Below are 27,439 nucleotides of genomic sequence, written 5' to 3' on the forward strand. Positions count from 1 at the left end.
GTGGGCTTTCTGTGCAGATCTCTCCATGGAGGATGAGGAGAAGAAAGCAAAGCAATCTGAGGCAAAGTAAGCAATTTTTGGACCCGTTGCAACACCCTGAAAATCACACACCCACACACCTACATGAAGAAACTGACAGAAACATATTCTGCATCCTGGTATTTACCTCCCCTCCAGCCAGGAAAGCTATTATTGCTGCACATGCCATTACATGTTTCATTTGGAACAATGTCAGTAAAATTGGTTTTAGTGCCTGTTCTCAAAGGCCTGCTGAACACTACATAAGCTCTAATGATCCGGCCCAACACGATTCATTATTTATTCAGTACATTTGTGAATTTTTCCCCCTTGGGGAGCAACATTGTGTATTATCGGTCAATAATGGCGTTCACAGTCGCCTTCACAGCTTGACGAGAAATGCTATGGATCCAATAATGTCCTTTTTGACTATTAATTCAATACAGTGTGGAAACATCTCTTTTTTTTACACTAAACAAAGTCGCCCATCTCAGTATTGTGTTTTCACATAGTAGCTGGATCAATCAGAAACAGGACTAAGAGGCGATAGCCATGCGAGGCACAGTGGCACTTCAGGCATAATGCACATCAGCATGCTGATGAATAGCAGGTGGAGTCTTTACCGTGTTTTAATTAAGTGTTGGGCAAGGTGAACGCACGCTCGTGGCTCCAAAAGTGGTTTCTGTCCAAGTCCAGCATCAGAGAACACTCCTGTGCTCCATTACTTTACAGACATACACAACAGCCAGGCTCGCGCTCATTCAGAACCAGTTAGGACGCGTTTGCGAGTGCAAAGTCAGACCTCACAGTAAATAAAGTATAGTGCACATCATCTCCTTGGAGGTGCTTGTGTAAGCTGTGTCGAGGATGAAGAGAGAGAAATTTGAACTGTGGCTCTTTTTTCACGTCCGCTCAGCCAATCACAGTGTGAAGCATGTGTGAATGTTGGATTGGAGGTCTTGGGAAGTTACAGACATTGTCGGATTCAGTCCCCTCTTTCTCTAACATCAATAACATGATGGGTGTAGAAGGGAGGGGGTTTCTGAAACTGTTAAACAGTCAGGTCTGGTGGGGTAAACTGGCCCTTCAGTCATCCGAACTAATTTAGCTCCACCAGTGAAGTGAGCAACTGGTCTTATTTACATTCACAGTCTTTGTAAATGTTCTGCTACTAAAAATTCCCCAGGGTTTATTGTGTTAGTATGCTAACATTAGCTAATTAGCCCTAAAGACAAAGAGCAGCTGAGAGCATCATTAGTTTTATTAGGTATTTTGTCATAAACCAAAGTATTGGACAAACGTTAGCCCTAATGATGGCGCTAGAGGGAAAGTCAAGATAACGACAGTCATTACTGTTCATCCTGAGGGAGACGTGAAGGTGTGAGCCAAATTTAATGGCAGTCTTTCCAATAGTTGCAGAAACATTTCACTTAAGAGCACAAATATCAACCTCACCTCTACAGGAATCATCCGGGATTCATCTTCTCAGTTTAAAATGAGGGCGTTTCTCCTTCAGAACAGAGATGAGGGCTTTTATTTTGGGTCACCGTCACGAACTGCAGTAAAAACCCAAACTGAGACACATTCTGAATTCTCCCAAACCCTGAATAATAATCGGCATATCCCACACATCTTATTTGGAAAATGCATTTGGAATAAGGCCCAATTTTAAATATCCAAATGGAATATGTCATTCAGAGCCCTGTGAAATTCTCAATATTGAGGGATTTGGAATAATGGTGGAATTTTAGTGTGCATGTAAATGTAGTCACTAAATTACTGTCATCTCATTAAGAAAATCATGCTTGAAAAACTGAAACGAGCGATTCTGCGTCGAAACTGAAATTTTTTTATCAGAACCGCTTCATTTACTCTGAATAATGCAGCCGACTGTGCTGGACTACAGGCCGGTCCGTTATCAGAAAGGTCACAGGTTCGATCTCACACAAAACCAACACGAAGTGACTCACATGAACGTGATGAACCACCTTTACATTCACAGAAAGTCATCCTCGATAAGACTTTCAGTTTAAAAAAAAAAAAAAAAGGTCATATGCAAATCACAGGCCTGTTTAATGAATTATGTGCAAATCAGTGAAGAAAACCATCAAATGTTTTCTCCTCAGATTAAACTGGTTTATTGTAATGGTCAAACAGAGAAATAATCTTACCTTCAAAATGTTTTCTCGACTTTATCAAACATTCATCCAGTTTTATCTGGATGGTGTTTTGTTTTTCTATAATTTGTTTCATTTATAAACGCTCCAGTGTCGTCCAAAGGACTGAAGCTTGTGTAGAATGAGTTCCATCTACTGGACAAATACCATTATTACATACTTTACTCCCCAAACATTATTGGAAAAGCAGGATGTTCTTTTTTTAAAGCAAGACAAATACAAGTACTATTAAATTTGTGTTTATTTTAATGTTAATAAATAGTGAACATTGTGATTTATATACAATAATTTATGTGGAAATAATTTAAATTAAGTGCACTTTTTTTTCTTTTTTAAAAAAGTGTTTCTCACTTTGTTGATTTGTGCTCGTGCGTAAATCAGCATCTTGTGTCTTTTCTATGAATTCCTGCAGAGAGAAAAAACAAAATTAACTATAGATATTCAGTGTGTGTAAGCAAATTTGCAACCCATCACATAATGATGGATGGTTTAGCAAAAAAAGTTCACCCCAGTTCTTCCAGCAACAGTGGCACCAGTGAACTAAAGTTTCAAACCCAGAAAATTACATTCGGTCTACGTCTTTGTCATATTGTGCAAACATAATTTTGGGCCAACAGAACCTGCTTATGCAAGTTATGTCAGTAATGGTGTAAACAGGTCATTTCAAAATAAAAGCAGAGTGAAAGACTTTAAAAAAGGAAAATGCCAGAAAAGATTTCCCAAAGAGGTAAAAACAAAAAACAGGGGAATAAATACAGGAACTAAATGTTATGAAGACCTTAAAAGGGCTTATAATTTGTATATTTCTGGACTATCTGAGCATGAACTTCATGATCCAAGTATTTGGCTTCTACATACAAATTTGGGCCTGTGCTTGTGCACACATCAACATGTTGAATTCACATTTCTCCTTTTCTGTGAAAATCTTTATTTAAATAACTTGGGTGGATATTTGAGTACAGTAAAGTGAAATTCCAAAAGCAAACCTTGTGATTGTGGTTGTGACTTCATGTGTTTATTCAAGTGCTGTGATCTGGCTTCAGTCCTGGAGGCGTCTGGGTTGGGCATCGCTGCTTTCCATGACCTCTCTGTAGAGTTAAGAAAAAGGCAGAGTTACACAACAGCACAGTGAAGATTAATGCTCCTCATATCATAAGTGAAAACCACTTGCTTACCAGTCTGCCACCTGTGTGTCAGGTAAATCTGATCCATGTTCCTCCATTTGTCTCGAGGGGAAACGGGCATGGCGCAGTTCTCATCAATTTCTCGAATGGCGTTGCCGTGGGGACAGTGGCGCAGCCTCTCCCGTGCAACAGACTGATGCTGCAGCTCATTACACACACAGTTCTTCTCCCTCAGCTTTGGGTACGTCGCTGAAGGACATTTGTCCAAGTTCTGCTTTGAGGCCAGCGGCCTCTTGAGATCCCTGAGCTTCCGGGGATCACCGGCCGCCCTCCATTTGGGCCCAGTGGGACATGAGCTGTTCTCAGAGGATTCTCCCTCAGTGTCGTGTCCGTGAAGGAGGCCACGGACGTCAGAGCAGGAGCCTTTTCTCATCAGTCGTTTAGTGGAATGAGATTTGCAGGCTTCGCATGTTGGCAAGAGCGCGTCGTTCCACTGTTGGAAAGGCACAGCTTTTCTTTTTAAGGTCCGACCATCAAGTCCTGGACTGGCGGACGTGCAGATCCGGCGCTTTGCCAGACATCTGGTGCAAAGTCGCTCTCTCTTGGATGCATAGGGGGTAAACGCGTTCTCATTGAAATTTCTGCTGAAGCAGCATTCATGGTCAGAGAGGCTTCGCCGATCCGCCTTGCCTTTGGGCTTGTATCGCTCTTTTGGCTTGCGGATGGCAGGTTCTTTGTACTCTAGGTCTAATTTTCTTCTTCTAGAAGGCACGTCTAAACCATGAGTGCTCAGAGGTCTGTTCTGCTTCTTGGGAGTTGGTGGCAACTTGCTGCAATAGTAGACATTATCAAAGTCAGCTAGCCAGCTGGTTGAGGGGAGGTAGGCTGGCAGTGATTCGAATGAAGTGTCCTGGTGATCCTGGACAGTCGTTTCTCGTCCATGTTGGGTTCCATCTGCCTTAATAGGCGAGTTATCCAACAGCAGCAAATAAGGTGCATGAGCAACCTCCTCTGTGTGCGTCAGTTCAGTCATGGGAACTTCCTCTGCAACAGGAACAGTCATCATAGGGCACATATCAGCTTCAGAGTCAAACTCATCCTCTGGTCCCTCCACGTTGGGGACCGTGTCCTCAAGTTCATCCTCTACCAGAGGAGGCATCTCAATCATGGGGACGACTTCTTCTGTAGAAGACTCCTCGCTCACCGTCAGGACATCTGCTGATGGCACAACAGCGGCAAGTGTTTCATCATGAGACTCTGTGTGGCCATTTTGGATCAGTGATTCAGGGGAGGTAATCAAAGTTTCGTCCATTGACCAGACGGTGGACTCCATCTTCCTCAGCTCATCCAGGTACTTTGGGTCGAAAGGCAGGTGAACGACTTTAAAGGGAAAGTTCTTGGATGTTCCACTGAGGTCTTTCTCACCGCTTATCTCCTGAACATCCCCATGAGCAACTACTTGAGAACCGAAAGCAGAGGCAACAGTCAGTGAGTCCATCTGGTTCTTTGGCTCCTCCAGAGCAGGGATCTTCTCACCACTGCTGGGCGTCCCGACCAACAGGATGTCAGGACAAGCTTGGAGTGCCTGCTCAGACTGGTCTGCAGGAAAGCACAGTGCCTCGTCCTGCAGCACATGACCCTGGAGGATGGAGCTACACTGGACCACATCCCGGGAAAAGCTGTGGGATACTTCTGCCGTCTCATGAGAATGCAGGACCTGTAGACCCACCGGAGTGGTGCAGCATTCAATCCTCACCTCTTCCGTCTGAATCACAAAGCTGCCGTTTGGTGGTGTCCTAGTCGTTGAGGAGGGCACCGTGTCCTTTAGCTCCAGAGAATGATCCCCCTTCTGCACAGACAAGACTGGTGATAGCGACTGACTGGTGGGGACACAGATGTTGTCGCCGTTACGGACTGGGAGGCCACTGGATGCCTCGATATTGCTGGAACCTGGGGTGCTGGTCCTCTGGGTTGCAGACAGTGGCTCAGTTTGCACCTCAGAGCTGGTCATTTCTCTTGTCTGGCTGTTGTGCTGGTAGCGGAACCTGCGAGAGTGGTACGCCATGGTCTGGTAATACTGAGGGTTGAGCATGCGTCTGTAGTCCATCAAATGGAGATGGGTATGGGGTACAACAAAGCCAGGAGGCTCCATGTACGGATTTGGTGAATAAGGGGGCATCATTGGCATACCATAACCTTTAACAGAAGTAGGGAAACAACTCATTTCACAAGCACATCTCACTAAATATCTGATTAGTAGATAGTACAAAGTAGAAAAGCATTGCCCAAGAGGGAAGGTTGCATTAGCTTAGCATGCTAATGGTCAGTCAATAAAGCAAAAACCTTTAAACTGTGTTTTCAGGTCTCAGAGTGGATTTGGGTTTCAAATTTGGCTCAGAAACTAGACTGCAGCCACACTATGGGTTCTGTGAAGCTTTACTATAACCTTTTACTTGTTCACCATCTTAATTTAGCATGTTGGCATGCTCACATTTGTTAGTCAACACTTAAAATCGTACATTGATGGGAACGTCATTAGTTTTGCAGGTATTTAATCGTAAAGGGTCAGACAAATAAAAATTTTGACCCAATGATGGCACTGAAAAGCCAGAGGATCAAAGTCATGAGGATCTCTCATCTAGCAAACATGAATGTCCTCTGCATATATAGCATGAAATAGTTAAGACATTCTTGATGGCATTCACACAATTTGAGCAGTTGAGACAGTACAGGAATATAAAAGCCAAATGTGAATTTGAATTATTTATATAATGTGATTTAAGCAATACTGTTCTCATTAGCACATCATTAAATCAAATAACGCAACATAATTATTCAAACACCTCACTCTTGATTCAGATGCAGCCTCTAAAAATGTGAGCACATTCACATTAATTTAATGTGTGTGTATCGAACAGTGTCCAGAGATGTGCACAAACTCATTTATTTAGAAAATTAATGTGGAAAAAAGGAGAATTTCACTGCGTTAATTTCTCTGGGGGAAAGGGCCTCATAGAACAGTGATTGTTACAAGACAACATGAAGCACAAGTCAAATATTTTAAGGGAGCGTTGCACCAAGTAGAAACAAGAAGATTTGGGATTTGTTGGCACTTACCTAAACCAGGGTAGCCATAGTACGGGTTGTAGGACACAGGCATGGGCACTTGTACAGGCCACTGCAGACTCTGCATGGGCAGGTATGGCTGCGAGGGCTGTACGTAGAAGAAAGGTTTGTGGTGCTGCTCCTCAGGACGTGGGGCTCCTGAAGGCCCTGGATGGGTCCCCTGGGCCTGATGAGCTCCATGTGGTGGGTTTGGACCGCGAGGGCCCAGACTGTACGAGTGCTGCAAGGTAGATGTGGCTGCTTCCATATCTGACAAAGAGACAAGAGGCGAGCTCAAACAATCCTTTGACTGATTTGTTTTTTGCTGGCAAATTTGTTGCAAGATACCAGATGGTTTCAGTGTATTTTCTGACAACAGACCGGCTGAACAGGTGTACCTGAATGCAGGAAGAAGATAACCACAGACAAACCACCACAGCCTTCAAAGTATGCTTAAAATTGGAACAAAAGGTGTGGACACATGAGACAGGCTAGCTTGTCAAACACTGTATAATTCTGTTTCAAGGTGACAATTGTCCAATTAGTCTTTTTTTGTTTTAATGCCAATGAAAAATGTTTGTCTCCCACTGTCATGCATCAACTCACCTGGGGGAAAGGCAGACAATAGATCCGATATGTACAGAAGTAGGATTGGTGGATTTCAGGTAGAGGAGGTGAGAAGCTGATTGGCTTTAATTAAGAGCAGACCTGCAGCTTGTCATAATCATCGGCACAGCTTTCAGATATATGGCTCAGTGTCCCTTGCGGTCTCTTTTAGCATCTTTGCGAAGCTCGACGCTCATTTTCTTGAGGATTACCTCATTTGCAGGAGCGCCGCGCAACAGATATCTCTAAAATGCAAAGCACATATTCACACAGCCTGTGTTGAGGTGCAGGTTTCACCCCTGAAGAGCCAATTATGAGTTTAGATGAGAACTTGTTTGGTAGCCTGAAGCAGCATTTACAGATGGTGTTATCCATGAAGAATAATCATGCTCAGTGAGACTCGACCAGTGATTTTTAATCAGTATTACTGTGTAAAGAGGTATTCTATGTTTTTGGGCAAAACATTCCTAAAAAAAAGTTTTTTACATTTATTTAAAATCATTAATGCCTACAACTGTAATATGTTTTTTCAGGACATTCTGCTATTTGTATTGATCAATGGATGGCATGTTTTGGTGCAAAAAATCCTTTTTCTTGCAATAATCGATCATCTAAATCAGCAGGATTTGCTTTACAGAAAGCATCCAGGCACCCAAAGGTTGGTAGTATGAGGGCTGTAGCAAATTATTTTTTTCCAATGTTGAATACTCTTATTGAATCTTCTCAAAGGATTCATCCATAGGAAAGAGTGAAAAGTGACAATCTCAACTTCACAAACCGGTGTGAAGATGTTTGGTCTGATCAACAGACCCAAATATATTCAGTTAATGATGATGAAAAACAGAAGAATCCACCTGTGTGCAGAGCAGTTTGACATTTCTGCTTCATGAATGTAATGTCAAGTAAACAGACCGATATCTGAGGTATGTGTATGACACACAGTATGAATAACTTTAGTCATTTCGTACTGCTCAGAGTGTAAAATCCCTTTACCGCTCAAATTTGTTAACTGCTCACTGCATTACTTTAAGTTGTCCCAATGCAGCACCTGTAAATCAGCAAACCTGCTTCTTCAAAAAACACCCAGGATTTTAACAAGTACTAGAAAATGCACATCAGCTGTTTCCCCGTCCTGCTCCTGTGAGCCACTACGACGTTTCCCTGCTCCAACACAACTGATTCAAATGAATGGATCGTTATCATGCTTCAGTTGTGTTGGAGCACATTCGTAGAGATGGTAATGTTGCAAGATGCTCCGATGTAAAATAATTCAAAACAAAGCTTAAATAATGACATTATTTTATTGGACTGGCCCCAAACAGTGGCACACCATCATCTGCAACACAACCTTTCAGCCCATTTGCCTGTTCGTGAAATTCATAAATCATGAATAGTGCACGGCAGAAACTTTATACATTCCTTTTCCTTTTTTTTTTTTTTTTTTTTAAACTTTCATCTAAACAAAAAGAGGCTTTCTGTGCAGTGCTTTTCACCTGGTGATCTAAACAACAATTACACCTTTGGGGGGGGGGGGCCTGTGGAGGAAAGAAAGAAGATTAAAACACATTTAAAACACATTTATCCGATAGAGGAGCTGAAACATGAACAGTGTGCTGAGTGCATTTTACCTACAGTTCAACACACTTCATTCAGTCAATCCGGGGACGTTAACATCTTGGTTCTCTCATCGTAGAGCCTGACAACAGAGACCAAAATAAAAATCGCATTCAGGAGTGTGACAGGTCAGGGTTAACGGTGTTGCAGCAGAAAATCTGATTAACCTCTTTCCCAGTGCAACGGTGGCGGCTCGTCATCATCATTGTCCTCATCTCTTGGCCTGTGGTACATCACTTTCCTCTGAGCGCTCATCTCTATCCAGTGAGATATGAGCACAATAAATTACCAAGAGCACGACAAAGGAAGCAATGTACTGGCTATAAAGCAGAGGGGGGGAAAAAATGCCAACTGAAACATCACTTACATCCACAGTACGACCAAATAAATTACAGGTTCTATTCTCAAGTATTCAAAATGACTGGCAGGTACAAAAAGTTTTGGAATTGGTCCAGCAGAACGTCTTAGCCAGCGGCAATGAAACATGCTGAAACGCCTGCAACGTAACCGTTTTTAGGCAAGTCAATCATCATCAGGACACATCCACTAAAAGTGCTTAGTAGTCGCTACAGGTTCAGATTGTTATTTTAAGTGTTAATAATTATGGAGGGGATCCCTACAGAGACAGACCTGTACGATCGTATCGCTCTCCTCAAAACCACCAGACTCCATTAACAAAAATAGTAATTTTGCCTCACAGAACACAGCAGTGGCTGGTCTACTGCCATGATCGGTTAATTTGTTCGTGTTAATGTGTGAGTTTTTTTAAAGGATTTCTTCAGATCCAACACAATATTTGTGTAATCCAGCAGCAGCAGTCATTTCAAACACAAAAAAAAAAGGACCAACGTTTAAAAATACCAAAGATTTTCCTAAATGTTGGATGTAGGTGCGACAGGTCTGATGGGTCGTGATTTATTCTTTTCTACAGGACTAAAACTGTCAGTAGTGGTTTACTTTATAGTGAGCAGTAAAAAGATTTCAAATGCTTATGAATCACCATTTTGTGGCATCGAATTTACACCCAGAATTCATTCACTCAGAGTAAATATGGTGCAGCAGGCACCGAATAGGAAGCAACTGTGGACACAGCCTAAGATATTCAAAGCCAGTTGTCATTGTTGGCTTTCATACTGTGTATTCTGCCCACAACCTTAGACTGCGGTTCCAGCTCAGCATTTCACAAACATAAAAAAGGATAAATTAATAAATTTAGGACCAAAACTGCTCCAACTTGGCTGCAAAATTCTAATTATGCCACACAAGCTGTTTGGGCAGATGAATCGTGTTGTTAAATGACTTCAAACTTTGGTTGAATTTGTGTGTTTGTCTCTTTTTTTCTTACAGGACACGCCAGAGGCTAAACTTCACCTTGTCGTTGCAGCGCTGTTGCTTGTCTCCTCCTGGGAACCACATCACTGTCAGCCCACCTGCCTTGGTCTGATGTGCTCAGATCTTCTCTGCAGAGTCTGTCTATCAAAGACTTCACACATTCAGTACATATTTCTGTCATGATTACAGAAATCAGACTGAGAAATGCCAAATAAAAACATTGAAAAGGGCTGCATGGTGAAAGGATTGGGGGCATCTATTGGCAGAAATACACTGGTGGAATATTACACTCATAATTAAGTTTCAAGTATGTTTTCAGTAGTGTTAAAATGACCCAAAAATCAAGAACTGTGTCTTCATTAGAGTCCGCCATGTTGCACCACCATGTCTCCACAGTGGCCTAGAGCGGACCAACTGGGACCTTGTGCATCGTTTTACATTTAAATGTGGTGTCGGTGCCCAAACGCACTGGTTTGAGGGTGAAGAAGAGGAAAAGCATTTTTGTGTTGTGACAGAATATTTAGCTCAAGAAAAAGCAAAATATGAATCCTCGTTTGCCACCGTAGCTTCTCCTGCATGCTTGGAAAGGGAGGGGTAATCTCGCTGCACCTTTAAGCCGCCTGAAGAGGTCAAAGAGAGACTTACCCTGACATGTTCTGCACTGCAGCTCACTACTAGTCATCTCCCCAATGTCTCCATCAGCCGACTCCTGCTTACATAGATCATGACCTTCCTCCTGGTTGGCTGGATCTGAGGCGTCTTTGTATTGGCCTCTTTTGTACCACGGTTTTGCGGCATGTCTCAGAGGGACAGAATGGGGCTTCCTGGGTGCAGAATGCTTCCTCACAACCACTCTGACCGGCTGCTCACAGCCTCTTCCATATCCACTTTCCTCCTCAGAGTCTGCCGCTTCGTCCCTGTACATCTTGGAGCTGTGGACTTTGCTCCTACCTGCTGCTTTCGCCAGGCTTTTCCCACAGCAGGCGCACATGAACCTCTTCGAACCCGGCAGCCACGCTTCCTCTGCCTCCTCGGCAGCTCGTGGAGATGCACTCACGACCTCCGCGAGCCTCCTGCCTGGATACACGTGTTTGGGGAAAAGATCTGCGTCGTCCAGATCTGTGGAGAACATCTCGTCTCTGGAGGAAAGCTCGTCCAGAGACGGACTGAGGACGCTCATCCGCTCGTGGGTGGTGTGCATGGACAGGTAGTTGTAGTAGTAGGGAGCAGAAGGGGAGGACAGGCAGCCGGCTGCAGCGTCTCCTGATGTCACTGCGCTCTCAAAAGGCAGCTTGAGGATCTGGTAGCTCCGATCGGGCTTCTGGTGTTCAGTCTTCGAGACTCTCTCTCCACTTTTAGCATCTTTGAGCGCTGGCTGACTGGAGGTGAAGGAGGGAGATGATGTTGCAGGCAGGATCTGCTTCATGAGCTCTTCAGCGTCACACTTGGCAACACTCGCATCAGTCACCGAGATATCTGACTGGATATCCGTGACCTCTGCTTTCCCAAGAGGGACAAAGAGTTCATCTGCTGCTGGCTGCTCCAGCTCAGGACACTCCTCATGAACAGAGGAGCTATCGAGAGGCAGCTCCTCTTCCAGTCCTCCTGACCAGCATCCCTGAGGGCTCAGGATGTCTAAGCTCCTTTGGCTGGACTCGCCGTCGTACACCGCCGTCGTGGAGTCACTGAAGGTCACGGCTGGAGACTCCAAGTGGCTGACGTCAGGCGCCGAGGGCAGGACGTGACCCTGCTCCTCCTTTTTCTTCTCCTCTCCCGGAGAAAACATTCCCGAGGACTGCGAGGCAACACCCGAGTCCAGTTCTCTGTCCGCGCCCTGCAGCTCATTGGCCCGAATCTTATCCAGGCACTCGATGAGTTTGCTTATGGCGTCGCTGGGGTCGGTTTGTGCCTCCGAACAGGCCATTTCTCGACGCCCGTGGGGCTGCGGGTGATGCTGCTGGCGAGGAACGTCATTCCAGACGGGAGCGTGGAAGCGAGGTTCATACATGCGCCTGTAATCCATCGAGTATATCGGGGCATGTGGGAAAACAAAGCCAGGATACTGAATGTACTGGTAAGGGTGCATGCAGGGACGGCTCAAGTTAAAACCTGTTAGAAATACAGATGCACACAGTGAGATTTCAGGCAGTGAATATTATTACAAGAGGGAAATAAGCTTAAACAGCTCGATACCTCCAGGCAAACCATAGTGACTGTATGGGTTGTTCATCTGCCAGTGCTGGTAGAGGTAGTAAGGTTGAGATGGCGGCTGGACATAGAAAAAGGGCCTGGGATGGTGAGTTCTCTGCTGCCCGCTCCCAAATGTTTGTGGTTGTTTGCCTCCATCTACAGGAAGCAGTGGTTTAAATTCAAATTAAACATTTTCCTTTAATACCAAGCAGTTATACCAGTCTCTGCTCACTGGGGTTAGTAGAAATGGTGAGTTAACACAGCTCAAAGGTTTTAAAAATCAACATTTGGGTGTGAAGAAACATGGAAGTCTTTACCGTCCATTTTTCTCTCACGTGCTGCTCAACCTGTCAGAAATAAAACACCGTGCGGGGATGAAAACAACCACATAAGCATCCCCCCCCCTGCTCCGAGCGACCAGAGACAAGTTTCACACTCAGTTCTTCGATAAACAAACAGAAGTAGAGACGCTCCACTCTCGGTCCCACGTGACATCCCGCAAACAAAAGCCGAAACATCTCCGCTGATGAGTCAAATAGGAAACACCTGCCCCCCCGCTGGGGCTGTGCGCTTCACGGACAAACGGATCATTCAGTGCTGATTCAAGTTCAAGCAGGATGAAAATGAAGCTGTATTGTTTTCAGCAAAAACTGGTGAACTCTCCGTTGCTAAAAAAAAAAAAAGTCCCAATAAATGGAGAAAATTAAACCTAGAGTCAAAAATATTTCAGAATATATTTGACTTAAAAATATTGTCTGCATGGAAAAAAAGAGAAACACTTTGGCTGCACCATAAAACGATGAAAAATATATACAAGTAAACCACAACTTTATTTATTTATTCATTTATTTATCCATTTATTTATTTAGGGGGTGGGTTATTATAGAGGACCAACATGGCACAGGCTATTTATTGAATACATGAAAATCACTATTTATTTATTTTAAAGGTATTTCATGATTAATTTAGTCTTTTATTCTACAGTTCTTTTAATGTTGTTATATTGGTTTTTTTTTATGCCTGAGCAACATACAGAACCGGAATATAACACATAGGACACATTTTTATACATTTAATTCAATAAAATATGTATTTAATCTTTATTTAGTCAGACAGTCTCATTGAGATTAAGATCTCTTTCACAGGAGAGACCTGTGAACGAGCAACATTTACAAAAACATGCAAAACAAAACATTATTAATTGTTTAAATTCCACTGTTTGAAAGCCTTGGAAGTAATACCAGAAATACAAAATATGATGCAGGATTTATTTGTGCATATTTAACCGCTAAATTAGAATATAAAAATGCATTCAAAGTCGACATAAAGGGTGAATACGTCTTTTTTTTGTGCATTGTTTATGAGCGTGTCCTGCAGTGTCGTCGTGTCACCGCCTGGCAGCCAGAGGTCGCTGTTTCTCTTTTAACCGGCCAGGCCTCTTAGGTGGGGCGCATGCGCAGTATCCTCACTTGGCCTGTGGTCTTTCGGGCGCTTATGATGCGCTGAAAGGTTGTCCGCCGCTCGGCGCTTCTACATAACAGTTTAATGTCTAAATTCGGCTTGAGGAGCTTACTTGGCACTTTCTGCTGACGGGAAAAGCCATCGCGACAGTCCAGCGTGTGGAGCCGGCCTACACTTTCCGTAAGGACGCTTGGATTTTGGTTGTTGAGGTGGTTAACTTGCTAGCTTACGTTTATTTAGCTCTTTTAGCAGTTCGCCTAGCATAGCTGTGTGTCTGCTTGCAGCATGACCGCTCTCTTAATTTGGGTGCAGCAGAGGTTTGCGCCCATCGTGTCCTTTTCTGAGACTATTTCACAGTTGAGCTGATGATGGCGTACGCGTGACTTTCCTACAGCGAGCTAGCACGCATCAACAGGCTGGCTAAGCTACCTCGTTAGCTAACAGCTAACGTTACGTTACCCCGGAACTGTGGAGCCCAGGGAAGCTAAAGTTCAGTGTTTCCGTTATATACATTTTGCAGGGGCGGCCCGCTGCTCCTAATGATTACAGCCGCTGCTTCAGGACTGTATAATAATGTCATGAAGTGGCAACAACACGGAGCTGTCCGCTCCACTGAGCTCACACACGTACGGTGGTCTGCTCTCTCTCCACTTTGAGGATGAGCAACTGGATCAGTGACAGGACGTCAGTCACTTGTGAAGTCATGACAACCAGATAAACAACAGTGCGGATAACGTTACAGCATTTCCTCTGCAGACAGACAGACAGACAGACAGACAGACAGACAGACAGGGCAGGAGGAAGGAGCAGACATTAAAGGGAGGATGTGTAGGATTTAAGAGAAATAGTTGCTAAACTCCTGCACAAATAATCCCTCCCTGTCACCACTTCTGACCCAGCAGTGTGTGGTGGTGGTGGTGGTGTGTCTGCGTCTATGCTGCCCTCTGTCTGTGTTTTCTTAGGTGTCGTGGACATTTGTGGGCGTGCAAGCCTCCAGCTAATAACAGCAGGAAAAGTGTGAGGGCGACACTCTGTACAAACTCAGCGACCAGTCTCCAGATCGCATCCACGAACAAGCTGCGAAAATCGTGGACGCGGTGCAGAAAACATGCAAATGTAGCTATAGAGTTTACAGCTTAATAAACCATCGCGATTTATTCTCACTTAGTGTTCACGGCCAAGTAATTTATACCAATACCAATCATAAATCCTGAAATAACAGTCTAGTTAACGTTAGGTAATATTCCCAAATAATTTATGAATATCTCCGATGGAGTTTGTTGAAGTATTTCTCGAAGAAGAGGAAGTTGCGTGATGTTGATGAGGAAGAAAATGTGATAATGTTGCTTAAGCCAGGGAAGTGCTCCAGGTTTTTAAGTTGGCGATCCTCCAAAGATTTACGAAACAAAACCTTTCACGCCCCACTGCTGAAATAAATCCTAGAGGAAAACGTGATGTACTAACTAAATCGTCAAGCTTTGTTTCGGCGGATCGGTGGTTAACAGTAACATGCCAACATAGCTAGCCCAAAAAATACTCACCTGTCAAATATTATCCTTTCGCCTCCAGAAATAACCAATTTTTTAGGACTTTTGAGTGTAAATGCGTCATAAATGGACCCTTTGTTAGTTTGCTAGATGGCTCACCAGCCATCGAAGCTAACGCTTTGGGAAGTTGATGTGTCTAGATGGTCTAACGTTGCGTGAAGGATGTGCCAGGCAGTGATTGATGGTGGAAGCTTGCCAACACCCATGTATAGCCTGCACACATCGCTGGTAAAAGGCGTCCCTAACTATTTAGAAACTATCGACATGATAACATATGGTTACATGTATTGTAGAAGCTATCATTTATCACGTCTCCTTATGCGTGGTATGTCAGGTTTTTTTTTAGCTTACGTATTGGTGTTCACAGAAATTGCAGGTATTCTGAATCTCATGTTGACAGCTGTCGCAGGGCGTGTTTACAACTGAGGTGTTGGGGTGTGAAGATGACACCAGATCAGAGGTTGTCTCGGGTCCGGGATTAGCATCCAACAGGTCTGACCCAGTGTGGAGTGGAGTCGGATATGAAAATTCAGCAATTTACAACAGTGAATTTGACAGAATTCAGCAGAGAGGTTGATAGAACAATGAAATCAATGATGATTCGTAGCCTAAAAGCCTTATTTTATCCCCTGCTGCCATACATTACATCCACAGTGCTGTTATGGGCCACAGTAGTAGTAGTAGTAGTAGTAGTAGTATTATTAGTGTTATAGAGGATGCAGCTTCAAGCCAGTGAAGGCATCGGTGGTAAACATGGCTTAATGGCTCTGTAAATAACAGTGGAGCTGCTCACATCCTAAGTGTTGCAGCCAACAACCACTCTGTCTAAAGTCGGTTGGTTTACCTCATGAACTAGATGCTCCATGACATCAATATTCTCATCTTACCAAATAAAAGTCAGTAGATCATAACTAGAAAAAAGCATAAATGAATTAGGGTGGAAAGTTTGAGTTTTGGTCATACCACTGAGGACTATTTAAATCATGTAAATAGGTGGGAATCTCTAGAGCGTTCAACTTCTCGACCATAAAAGCAGTATTGTCTGGATTTTTCCTCTTGTGTAGTATAACCATGTAAAGAAACGCCTGTCTGAGCCATGCGTGATGATATTTATTTGGATATATCATAGTGGCATCGTTGGCAGACGGACAGATCTGGGCCCTGTTTCCCAAAAGCATCTTCAGGCTAAGCTGAAGCTCACGTACGTAGAATGGGACAAACATAATGATCGGCCCTGTTAAAGGGACATTCTGTGAAGTGTGGATGATGTCGCTCTTTACTTGCTACACATGTGAACCAGTTTAACTCAGGTGCTGTCTTATTTTGTGTAAGGTCAATCGACAGAAAATCGCAGTCCTTGGGGAAATAGTTGTCGCCCGCTTGCATTCGGACTCTCCTGTCGCCAACTGTCAGGCTGTGAGTGCAGTTTCTGGAAGCGAGGGATGATGGGGGAGGGTGTGGGGGAGGGAGGGAGGGAGGGATGGCAGCAAGTGACCTGCAAAAGGGAGACCATATTGTTGAAAGTGCTGTTCTCTCATGTTGGTGTTTCTCACTGGATGTTTGCTGCTCTGACATGCCTGAGATGATTTAGGAGTTGTTTCTTCTTCACTGCTTGTATTCGTGGGTTCTGGACTCATTGTTGCTCTTTTGTGTTTTTCAGACAAGCACTGATGTAGCAGTGTTGCGACAGTTGTCGTGCTCTCCCTCTACCTCCGGTCCCCAGTGCCTCGCTGCATGACCTCAGACGACAGATAGATCCACGCGGGGAAAGAGCCCCTTCCCGACCCAGGACCCCTTCCTCTGGACTCCTGACTGTGACACTCGGTAGCCACAACCTTCTCATCTCATCTTTCAACTCATCTCCAGCAGAAGACGCTTTTCCACACAGGAGTTGAACACCTCCACTCGGACCAGTGGAGGTGTTGAAGAGCTGCCCCCTCCCTCCCTGTTTATTTTTGTCAAATATTTAAGAATATTTTTTCTCCTGGTTGGCTTGAGTCCGGTTCTGCCGGCCGTGTGACTTTTCAAAACTGGGGCGCGATTCATGGGATGCAACCATGTCGGATCTCAGTGAGCGCAGGCCGGTCAACACGGACTACGCTGTCTCCCTGCTGGAGCAGCTCAAGTTCTTTTACGAACAGAAATTACTGACTGACGTTGTGCTGCTGGTGGAGGACACGGAGTTCCCATGTCACAAGATGGTCTTGGCCACCTGTAGCTCCTATTTCAGGTGAGTCCACCATACCGCTGTCAGCACAGTGCTGGGGGTGTGGAATATCTCATGTTGTATGATGGGGATTTCAGTTTTTAAGAACCTCAGGGTGATTGGGACCATGCTTTGTGTGGTATAGCTCCTACAATTTCAATAAATAATGCACCATACAGTGTGGGCTTTTGTGTTTAAAGACAGCAATTATTCCCCCAGTCTGATTGTGATGAGGTGTGGGTACGCTGTCATTATGTGGTGCCATTGTTATGTCTGTAAGTGCTCACCTCCTACAGTTACAATGAATAATGCACCACGTTGTAGAGCAAGTGTTACCCCTCTCTATACGCGGGAGGATGGAAAACAAGGGATGGTGTTTCTTCGAAAGCTGCGGCTCGAGTCGCCCTCTGCTCCGGCTATTCCATCTTTGATACGTTCCTGCACCGGCTACAGGAAGCAACCTCTAACTTGTACTTGTGCAGATGTATCCCCCAGGGCCCTCGGGAGGCCTCATTTGTACGCACAACATTGCATAATAAAGTGTGCGCACTGCAGAGAATGTGATAGCAGCAGCCTCTGCTCTGGGAAGAGTCCATCTGTACATGACAGGAGCTCATGGTGCATTTGAACACCCTGTCTAACTTTCCGTCTCACCCCTCCCCTCTTTCGCTGCACACTCGCATATGCATTCCAAGAAAAGGTCCCGACAACTCGATGCCCCCCTCACACGCACCTCTCCACCATCTTCCCCGCTGTTTCCCACGCACTCGTTATCTGGTGACAACATGCAAAGAATTTCCCCTCCGGGGTTCAGAGGTGTCGCAGGGCTTCCTCTGAAGCGCTACTCCTCCCCTCTCTTTCTCTGTCTCTGTTTGTTGCCTCGCCCTCCTCACACGCCTCGCTTCAGGGGAAAGGGGGAGACCGCGAGACTCTGGAGAGAGCTTGTGTTTGGAGGGGAAAGTCTGGTCACGTAGGTCTTGGTGAGAGATGGAGAGAAAGGGGAAGAAAGAGAGGAAAAAGAGGGAGGGGGTGCGGGGGTATGCCTGCAGGGTTGCGTAATACGGCCTGGCAGGTTTAGCCCCCGCTGTGAGCAGCACACAGTCACACACCCCCAAAACCCCCCATACAGGAGGGCAGGGCTGATTTGCAGACATGTTATTGTTAAACGGTAGATGGTTATTTTTTATCATTCACTAATCTCTAAGAAATCAATCAATAAAAGGTCAGAACATTTAGAAAAATGCTCATCAGAACTTCATGGAGTCCAGTGCAACATCTCCTAAGCGTTTGTTTTAAGGACCGTAACTAACTAACTGTTGTTCTCATTATCAATTAACCTGACTGTTATCTTCTTGAGTAATTGTGAAAAAGGCTCATCATGATTTCCCAGAGCTGATGTCAACAAATGTCTTTGTTGGTCCACCACCAGTTCAAAACCAACCCAAGACATTTAGTCTAGCATCCTGTAAGACAGTAAAAACCAGCAAGATAAAGAACTGGAGAAGCTGGAATGAGTAAATGTTATCAAACACAAGGATTAATTGATTATCTGAATGGTCTCATCTACAGTTTTCAATTAATTGACTTGAGCGTTTTAGCTGTAATTGTTTTGTGCGACCATCAGTCCCATAAGTGATTAGATAAATGATTTTAATGATTTGCACTAATGTTTTACAGTGATAGAAAGGGCATGCATGATTTAATTGATTATCAGAATCGGTCTAAATCTATCGCCTGTCAGTGTAGAAAGTGATTGATGTGCTAAAGGTTTGGGCTTTGGAAGGTGCTTCTAGTTTCAGTCTGCATATTTTGATCCCTTCAAGGAAATTCCTAAAAAATAATTGTATGTTTGATTTGGTTTGTACATGATTGTTCAAACCCTTTCCCATGGAGCTGTTCACCCAGAAAAAAAACCAAATTTTGGCAGCGAGGAAGAGATGTGTTTGTGCATTCCTCAGCAGCAATTGTGTCTTGTGTGGAATAAACAGGATAGTGAGGTCGGCATGTACAGTGACGAGCACCAAGCAGACGATGCCGTTGACGGAAACAAGTCAGAAAAAGTAGACGCAAGTGATGGAAAAACAGTGGCAGTGAATTGCCGACGCTGTGTGTTTGACATGTGAAGCTCAGAGCATTTGGCGCCGTAATAAATGCAAATTACCAGTTCGAGCCAACAACGGTTCTACAAATGCACAAAATGTGAGAAATTGATGTGGCGAAGGAGGTTAAAGAGGCTCTGACTCACTCAGAGCTCCGATGAATGACAACGTGGAAGCGTAGGCGGCCCGCCAAGGCTGCACAGAGAAGCCCAGCTGGAGGAAAACTGTGCACAGCTTAGCCCACCAGGCAGGTGCTGACTGACACTTTTTTCATTCAGTATTAGGAAACTGGGTTGAGGGACTAAATCGGTGAACAACAGCTGTCAAGTATCAAATCAGTAGTAACATCTGCTCCAAATAAAGCAGAGGCGTTCAGTCCTGCTCTTCTGAGACCAAGGATACCTCTAGTTTGGTGTTTTGATGTGGCAGTTTGGTCACAACTGAATGATAGAGTCTATGCACTTATGAACAGTGGCACAGTATTGAATAGGACTCCATCTAACTGTTATTTTTGAGTATCGATTAAGAGTTTGATCTATAAAGTGTCTGCCTCAGATTCCCAGAGCTCAAGGTGACGTCTCCACGTTTCTTGTTTTGTTCAATCAAGAGCCAAAGATATTCAATTTACAACAATATGAAATGGTGAAAAAAACAAAATGGTTGCAGATTGATTTTCGCTTGATCAACCAATTGATCAATCAACCAGTGGTTTCAGCTCTAGTGCTGAACCTGATGAGTAGTTTGTAAAGGGAGAAGAATGAATTAGTCATGTGGAAATGATGGCCAAGCAGGTTTTGGCATTCGCTGTTTCATTTCACTCACTTTCTTAGTGCGTTCAGAACGTTTTATCGTTTAACTGTGTGGTAGCATTTACAGCTGGAACAATTGACAGAAAATTAATTGATAATTTTGATAATCAGTTCATCTTTTAAGTGACACTTTTAAGCAAAAATGCCAAAAGAAATCACTGGGCACCAACTTCTCTCAAGTTAAAATGTGCATGTTTTCTCCCTTTTCTGTGATACTATCTTGAATATCTTTTGGATTTTCTGATATTTTATTAATCAAGCAGTTAATCTATTGAATTAATCAGCTGATTAGTTAATGATTTAAATGAATACTCACTGGTCTAGTAGCTTTTGAAATGATACCATGAGTGTATCACAGTATTGTAATAATATAAATATAAAATAATCCCAGAAGACATTTGGTGTCTCCATGAAAGTTTCGTATAGACTCTTAATTTCTCTGGATTATTTTGCTTTTCACAACACCTTGATTCCAGCAGCAGCCAGTTACAGGTAGCCTGAATGTTTTTACAGCCACGTTGGTGAGGGGCCAACTGTCATTAGGAGGCTCTGTTTATTTAAATAGAAAAACACCAAGCAGGACTGTGCACTGAAGAGTTGACCACTCAGAATCAGTTTAGCCAAGTGAGTTTACACATGTGTGAAACTGTTGTTGGTGTTTTAAGTAAAAAGCAAGAACTGCAAAGTCTAGAAGCACAGAATATAAGATATTTACTATAAATATGTCAGATATACTGTAGAGAATATGTTGGATGAAATGTGAAAATGTGCACATGGATGAATTTAATCAGTGTGAGATCTTGTTGTTAACTTCTTCATTCGATAAGTGCCGACTGACGACCCTTGGTCCCCACAGGGCGATGTTCATGAGTGGCCTCAGTGAGAGCAAACAGACCCACGTCCACCTGAGGAACGTGGACCCGGCCACCCTGCAGATCATCATCACCTACGCCTACACGGGCAACCTGGCCATCAGCGACAGCACCGTGGAGCCGCTCTACGAGACCGCCTGCTTCCTGCAGGTCTGTGCAGTCAGCTCTTGTCAACACATTTCTCATTTGGATTTACCCCAGCTATAACTGCTCTTATTTCTCTGGGCCATGGAGCTCAAGTATTGGACGAGAACTACTAACTGCTGCTGGAAATAGTCACAAGAGCGCTGAAAGTGTATTAATCCACCACTGAAAATCTGTTTTTAACTTTGTTTTTGCTTTTTAAAAACATGGTAACCTTGTACGATTGTCTAGTATTTATAAATATCTATAGTGTTGATGGGAAGACAAATGTGCTATCAGACTGTCATCGCTTGTCCTCTGTCCCCTTTAGGTGGAGGACGTCTTGCTGCAGTGCAGAGACTATCTGGTGAAGAAGATCAACGCTGAGAACTGCGTCCGCATGCTGAGCATCGGCGACCTGTTCAGTTGTAGCGAGCTAAAGCAGAGCGCCAAGCGCATGGTGGAGCACAAGTTCCCCGTGGTGTACAGGCAAGAGGCCTTCCTGCAGCTCTCCCACGAGCTGTTGATAGACGTCCTGAGCAGCGACAACCTCAATGTGGAGAAGGAGGAGACGGTGCGCGAGGCGGCCATGCTGTGGCTGGAGTACAACATGGAAGCACGCTCGCAGCACCTGTCCTCCGTGCTCAGTCAGATCCGCATCGACGCGCTGTCAGAGGTGACGCAGCGCGCCTGGTTCCAGGGTCTGCCACCCAACGACAAGTCTGTGGTGGTGCAGGGTCTTTACAAGTCCATGCCCAAGTTCTTCAAACCTCGGTTAGGCATGACCAAAGAGGAAATGCTGATCTTCATGGAGGCCATGTCAGAAACGCAGGGTGAGGGATATGTGATGGCCGGGTCTTTGCCCACTACAGTAGTATGTTACAGCCCGCAGGCGGAGAAGGTCTACAAGCTCAGCAACCCCCCAGGAGACCTGCAGAAGGTGGGAACCCTCGTTACACCAGACAACGATGTGTTCATTGCAGGTGGACAGATCCCTCTCAAAAACTCTATCACCAACCACGGCAAGAGTGGCAAGTTACAAGCGGTTTTCCGCTCGGTCGATAGCTTCTTCTGGTTTGACGCCCAGCAGAACGCCTGGGTACCTAAAACCCCCATGCTGTGCGCTCGAATCAAGCCCTCGCTGGTCTACTGCGAGGGCTACATCTATGCAATCGGGGGGGATAACGTTGGAGGTGAACTAAACAAGCGCACGGTGGAGCGCTACGACTGCGAGAAGGACGAGTGGAGCATGATGAGCCCGCTGCCCTTCGCCTGGAACTGGAGCACATCCGTGGTGGCACACGACTGCATCTACGTGATGACCCACGACCTGATGTACTGCTACTTCCCCCGAGCAGACACGTGGGTGGAGATGGCCATGCGCAAGACCAGCCGCTGTTTCGCCTCTGCAGCTGCCTTTGGTGACCTCATTTTCTACATCGGCGGCCTCCATGTGGTCAGCAACTCCGGCATCCGCTTGCCCACGAGCACCATCGACGGCTCCTCCGTCACCGTGGAGATCTATGATGTCAACAAGAACGAGTGGCGCCTGGCCGCCAACATCCCTGCCAAGCGGTACTCGGACCCGTGCGTGCGGGCGGTGGTGCTGCTCAACTCGCTGTGCATTTTCATGCGCGAAACCCACATGAACGAGCGCGCCAAGTACGCGATCTACCAGTACGACATGGAGCTGGACCGCTGGTACCTGCGGCAGCCCGTGTCCGAACGCGTCCTCTGGGATCTGGGCAAGGACTTCCGCTGCGCGGTGGGGAAGCTGTACCCCTCCTGCCTGGAGGAGTCCCCCTGGAAACCCCCAACCTACCTCTTCTCCCCCGACGGAGCCGAGGAGTTCGAGGTGGACGGGGAGCTGGTAACCCTCCCTCACGTATAGCTCTTAACCTCCCCTCCCCTACCTCACTGACTGAACCAGGAATCTGTAACGCTGAGGGATGAACACGAAGGGGGGGCAGATCAGATCTCTGAGATATGAAAGGGTTTGATGTTATCTGTGTTGCAGAGGGATCTCTGGACTTTGGAGGCTTGCATTAGCTACAGCTGCTGCTGAGGAACAGTGCAGCCCACAACAAGCTTGGAGAGAAGAAGAGGCCCCTCAGAAATACTAGTAATCTGAAAATTTCTGTTATTTTTGGTTCTTTTTTTTTTTCCTCTTCTTATTTTTTGTCAGTTGTGACATCTGTTAGATATTATTACAAGTCTGTCATACTGTTTCTACAATGTGATAATCTAAACATCAACTGATTTTTGTGATGATGATGAGGGTGATGATGCACTTAACTGGTAAACCTTCTCGAAATGACAATGGCAACTGTACCAAAATCCCCCAGCCCCCTCCGATTGTGGCTTCCCTCTCTCCCACACCCCCCCACCCCTCTCCTCTTCTTGTTCTCCTCTCTCACCACTGCTAAAGGAACACGCCACTGAAAATCTATCATCAGGGCATCAAAAACATGCCTGTAGGCTTTAAAGAAGGAGGCTCTGAAAAAGTTGTAGCTTGCTCCTTTATCAGAGGACTTGCAGATCAGTCAGGCAGCTTTGATTCAGAAGGGATTCCAGTGGTGACCTGGAGGCGCACCAGTAAAAGCAAGTAAAACTTCTGAAACCACCCCTGTAGGACAACAACGGAGCCTTGGCACTACAGCTAGGTGGTAGAAAAATAAGTGTACTGGAACATACTGAACATGTGGATCAGTGGTGGACAAGTGGGTGGTTTGAGAAGTTTTAACGCCCGTCTTCATGTTGACTTGGAAATATTAGCTTGGCCAAAAAAAATCTTAGTGTCAATTAAAGTCACTTAAATGTGGTTGAAGGTTTGTAGCAAGTGGAAATTAGTTCCACAGGTCAATAACATGTTTTTCACAGAGGATTAATCTGTCAAACGCTTTTTTTTACAGGATTCATCTTTTTGTCTATAAAATGCCAGAATAGTCAGAAGTGACTTGATTTAACAGTCCAGAAGCCAAAAAGTCTTAAATTTACAGCCATCAAAAAACACATTCTGACGTTGGAGAAGCTGAAACCAGAGAACGTCGGACATTTTTGCTTTAGAAATGTGTTTCCAAGCACGAATGTCAAACATCCTGTGGATCCAGCTTCTCTGGTTTTATACATCATTGTAGATTGAATACTTAAACAACACTTTAATAATAAATAATAATACATTTTATTTAGAGGCGCCTTTCTGGCACTCAAGGTCGCCGTACAAGAAAAACAGTAAAACAATAAAACATAGAAAATTAAATAAGTTAACACAATATAAAATACTTTAAGACACTGATTACGACTCTTGGACACGTGTTACTGTTTTCTGACGTTTAATCGACCACACAATTAATCAGAAGTGGAAAATGGTGGTTTCTCTGATCTGATTCTGTCACTTGACCTCTCGGACTACTTCAGACGTGTTTTCTTTGAATCCACGAACAGACTGAACAAAATACAAACTTTTCAGAGCCACGTTTAAAGTGTTTGATGCTCGGTGAGGAGAGATTTTTAACGGAGTGTTCCTTTTTTATTTAAAAAAAAAAAAAAAAAAACAGAATCCGTGTATTTCTCCAAAAAAGCCCCCCCATGGATGAGAGGAACGGGGGAGGAGGGGGGGGGCGTGGTTTCTGGGAAGGGTGGGGAGGGCTGACGGGGCGGGGGGGAAACGAGCGAGAGGCGGAGAGGGTTACAAAGAGGGTGGCTGCAGGTCCGGTCACCCATCACCTCTCCTCCCTCGCCGCTCCGCCCCCCCCCCCCCTCCCTCCACCCTGACTCCACTATAGCGCCTCCGCAGCCCGTCTGTCAGTCTGTTTGCACACAGGTCTTCCACACAGCGAGCAGTTTACACCTCACTCCATCCAGCGTCACATGATCATGACACCTTGTTTTCCTTTCCACGAGGGGCTCTGCAGACACACGACTCCACTCTCAGTACAAACACACGTTTCGGGCTCATGCTTTTTTTTTTTTTATTTTATTTTTTTTTTATTTCCAAGCTGCTGAAATATATATATATAATAAAATATATATTTTTCATATGTTTAAAAGACAACTGTTTTAGTGTGTGGGGGGGGAAATAACCAGGTCTATTTTGTATTAGTGTCTTTTTTTAATTTAAATATCAGACATTACTGTAGTGTGATTGTGGGTAGATATCCATTTTTCCTATCAGATTTAATTTTTCTCGAGTGAATATTGAGGAATCTTGCTGCTGATTGGTTGTGAGAGGAGAGGGCTGGCCCGCGGCTGTTGCTATGGAAATCGTCCCCGTCAACCGCCAGCGGTAGCGGAGAGGGCGGGCCGAGGAGGGACGGGGTCTTCCTCCTACCTTAAAAACATGAGCACAGGTGCTTCATGACAAACCTCACAAGCATGTTTGGCTGCATCATATTCCTTTGGCACTGTATTTTGAATGAACGTTAATTTATTAAAAAACATACCAAAAACGTTCCTGAAACGGACTCTCTGCCTGTTTTGTTGTGACTGAAACGTGCTGCTTCTCTGCTTATTTAGAATAGTTGAGCATTAAGGTTGGATATTGAATTTTGAGTATTGAATTTCTGGACGGTTTAATTGTAAAAATTGCAAATATTAATCTTATTTAGGAAGTTCTTCAGCAGCTGCTTGTGTTTAACATCTATCAAGTTAAGCTCCTTTTGTTTAAACGGGGAAAATAGGGTTTTTTAATCAGGGAGATCATACACAGTGAATATTCATGTCAGATTCAATACATTCAGATATTACACACATCCACAAGTATCATTGAGTAGTCCAAGACATGTTTCAATAATCCAATAATAATATTAATAATTCTGCTTTCCCTCTCATTTTTTAATTATATTCTAAACAAATGTATGCCCATCTATTCATAAAGGTACACTCACAACCCGATCTATTTGGCAATCCTGTAGAATCAATATTTTATAGAAGGGTAATTAAAGCAAGTCTGGTCTCTGTGGACCAAATTTCTCTGATTGCATCTTTATAGAAAATGTCCGTCTTTCCATGATGTAAATATGGTGTATAATTTTAAACCAATCATCTAGTGTTGGAGCATCTGGTTGTAACCACTTCTCAGTCAAGGACTTCAGTAATATTCTCATTAAATATTTGTCTGCTGCAGATTGAATATGCAGAACTACTGCTGGAAAAACATGCTTATGTTTAGTGAAGAAAGGCTTCAGGACGTCGGCTGTCCAGAAAAGACCACCACGGTCCTTAGTGTACAAATGATCACCGCCCCAAAATTTACCAGCAAGGTTTTTCCCAACATTAAATGCATAACGTCTGTAGCTGAAACATCATCTGAACGTCACAGAAGACAGAAGTGTATCACAGACTTCTCCGGGTTGTTTCCAGTGTTACATGTGTTCTGATAATACTGAAATTTTAGCTCCATCTCCAACGTTAGCGATATTCTGCCTGTTAAATCTGTGAAAAAATGGTAAATATAAGAAGAGTCTGAGATCCCTGATCTAAAATGGGTTTATGTTCCATTCATAGCTTTTACTTTTTAGTCATGGAAAAGTCAGGGAATTTTATACTTGACTTGGAGTGGGACAGTCGTCTAGTTGCTTGTGCTCTTTGGTCCTTTAACTACAACAAGAGGAAATTAAATGACAAAAACAGCAATTACTTATAGTTTAAAATGAAGAGTTTGGATTGTGGAACAGCAGTTTCTAGGTGAATTCATGTTTATGGGCTATTATTACTGGACTAAGTGCTTTTTCTTTGGCTGACATCAGGTTACGGATGAATGTGGAAATAAACGGTGGCTGCAGGTCGTCCAGTTTTAGAAGAATATGCATGTTTTTCTACAAAAGCTTTTGTTCGTCTTACAAAAGAAGCCAAAAGTCCAATACTAGGATTTGTGGTACCACTTTACGATGAGACTACCCTCATAAAGGTTTTAGAAATGCTTTGTGATTAGTTTATTAATTATGGTACCTCTTAATAAACCATTAATAAGCTGTTACACTACGGCTCCATTGTGCCTTAAGTGTTAGTAACTCATCAGTACGGTTAACTGGAAATAGTGAGCCTGCATCAATGCATGAAAACTTTCTTAGAACTTGTTTATTAATGATTTAATTGAGTGAACATAAAAAAAACACATTTAAAACTGGAAATATTGTAAAGACGAGTGCAGAAAAG

At 44.2% G+C, this 27,439-nt stretch overlaps 3 protein-coding genes across 3 annotated transcripts; 1 reads left to right on the top strand and 2 right to left on the bottom strand.

Annotated features, from left to right (window-relative positions):
• Window positions 1–2,540: 2,540 nt before the first annotated feature.
• On the bottom strand, window positions 2,541–6,692 carry buc2l (bucky ball 2-like). The gene is made up of 4 exons (XM_070853360.1): window positions 6,437–6,692; window positions 3,371–5,515; window positions 3,182–3,283; window positions 2,541–2,601 (listed from the first exon to the last, which is right to left on the bottom strand). The coding sequence occupies exons 1-4, from the start codon at window positions 6,690–6,692 to the stop codon at window positions 2,573–2,575; spliced, it is 2,532 nt and encodes an 843-aa protein (XP_070709461.1). The 3' UTR covers window positions 2,541–2,572.
• Window positions 6,693–8,661: 1,969 nt separating this feature from the next.
• On the bottom strand, window positions 8,662–12,490 carry LOC139221496 (bucky ball-like). Its single transcript, XM_070853422.1, has 6 exons — window positions 12,484–12,490; window positions 12,170–12,322; window positions 10,622–12,085; window positions 10,016–10,117; window positions 8,812–8,901; window positions 8,662–8,726 (listed from the first exon to the last, which is right to left on the bottom strand). Exons 1-6 carry the CDS (start codon window positions 12,488–12,490, stop codon window positions 8,698–8,700), a joined length of 1,845 nt encoding a protein of 614 aa, XP_070709523.1. The 3' UTR covers window positions 8,662–8,697.
• A 4,577-nt stretch (window positions 12,491–17,067) lies between these two features.
• kbtbd2 (kelch repeat and BTB (POZ) domain containing 2) lies at window positions 17,068–23,381 on the top strand. Its single transcript, XM_070853124.1, has 3 exons — window positions 17,068–17,404; window positions 21,145–21,310; window positions 21,615–23,381. Exons 1-3 carry the CDS (start codon window positions 17,232–17,234, stop codon window positions 23,172–23,174), a joined length of 1,899 nt encoding a protein of 632 aa, XP_070709225.1. The 5' UTR covers window positions 17,068–17,231; the 3' UTR covers window positions 23,175–23,381.
• The last annotated feature ends 4,058 nt before the right edge of the window (window positions 23,382–27,439 follow it).

This window comes from Pempheris klunzingeri, chromosome 21 (genome assembly GCF_042242105.1).
Source record: "Pempheris klunzingeri isolate RE-2024b chromosome 21, fPemKlu1.hap1, whole genome shotgun sequence".
NCBI classification, from domain to species: Eukaryota; Metazoa; Chordata; class Actinopteri; order Acropomatiformes; family Pempheridae; genus Pempheris; species Pempheris klunzingeri.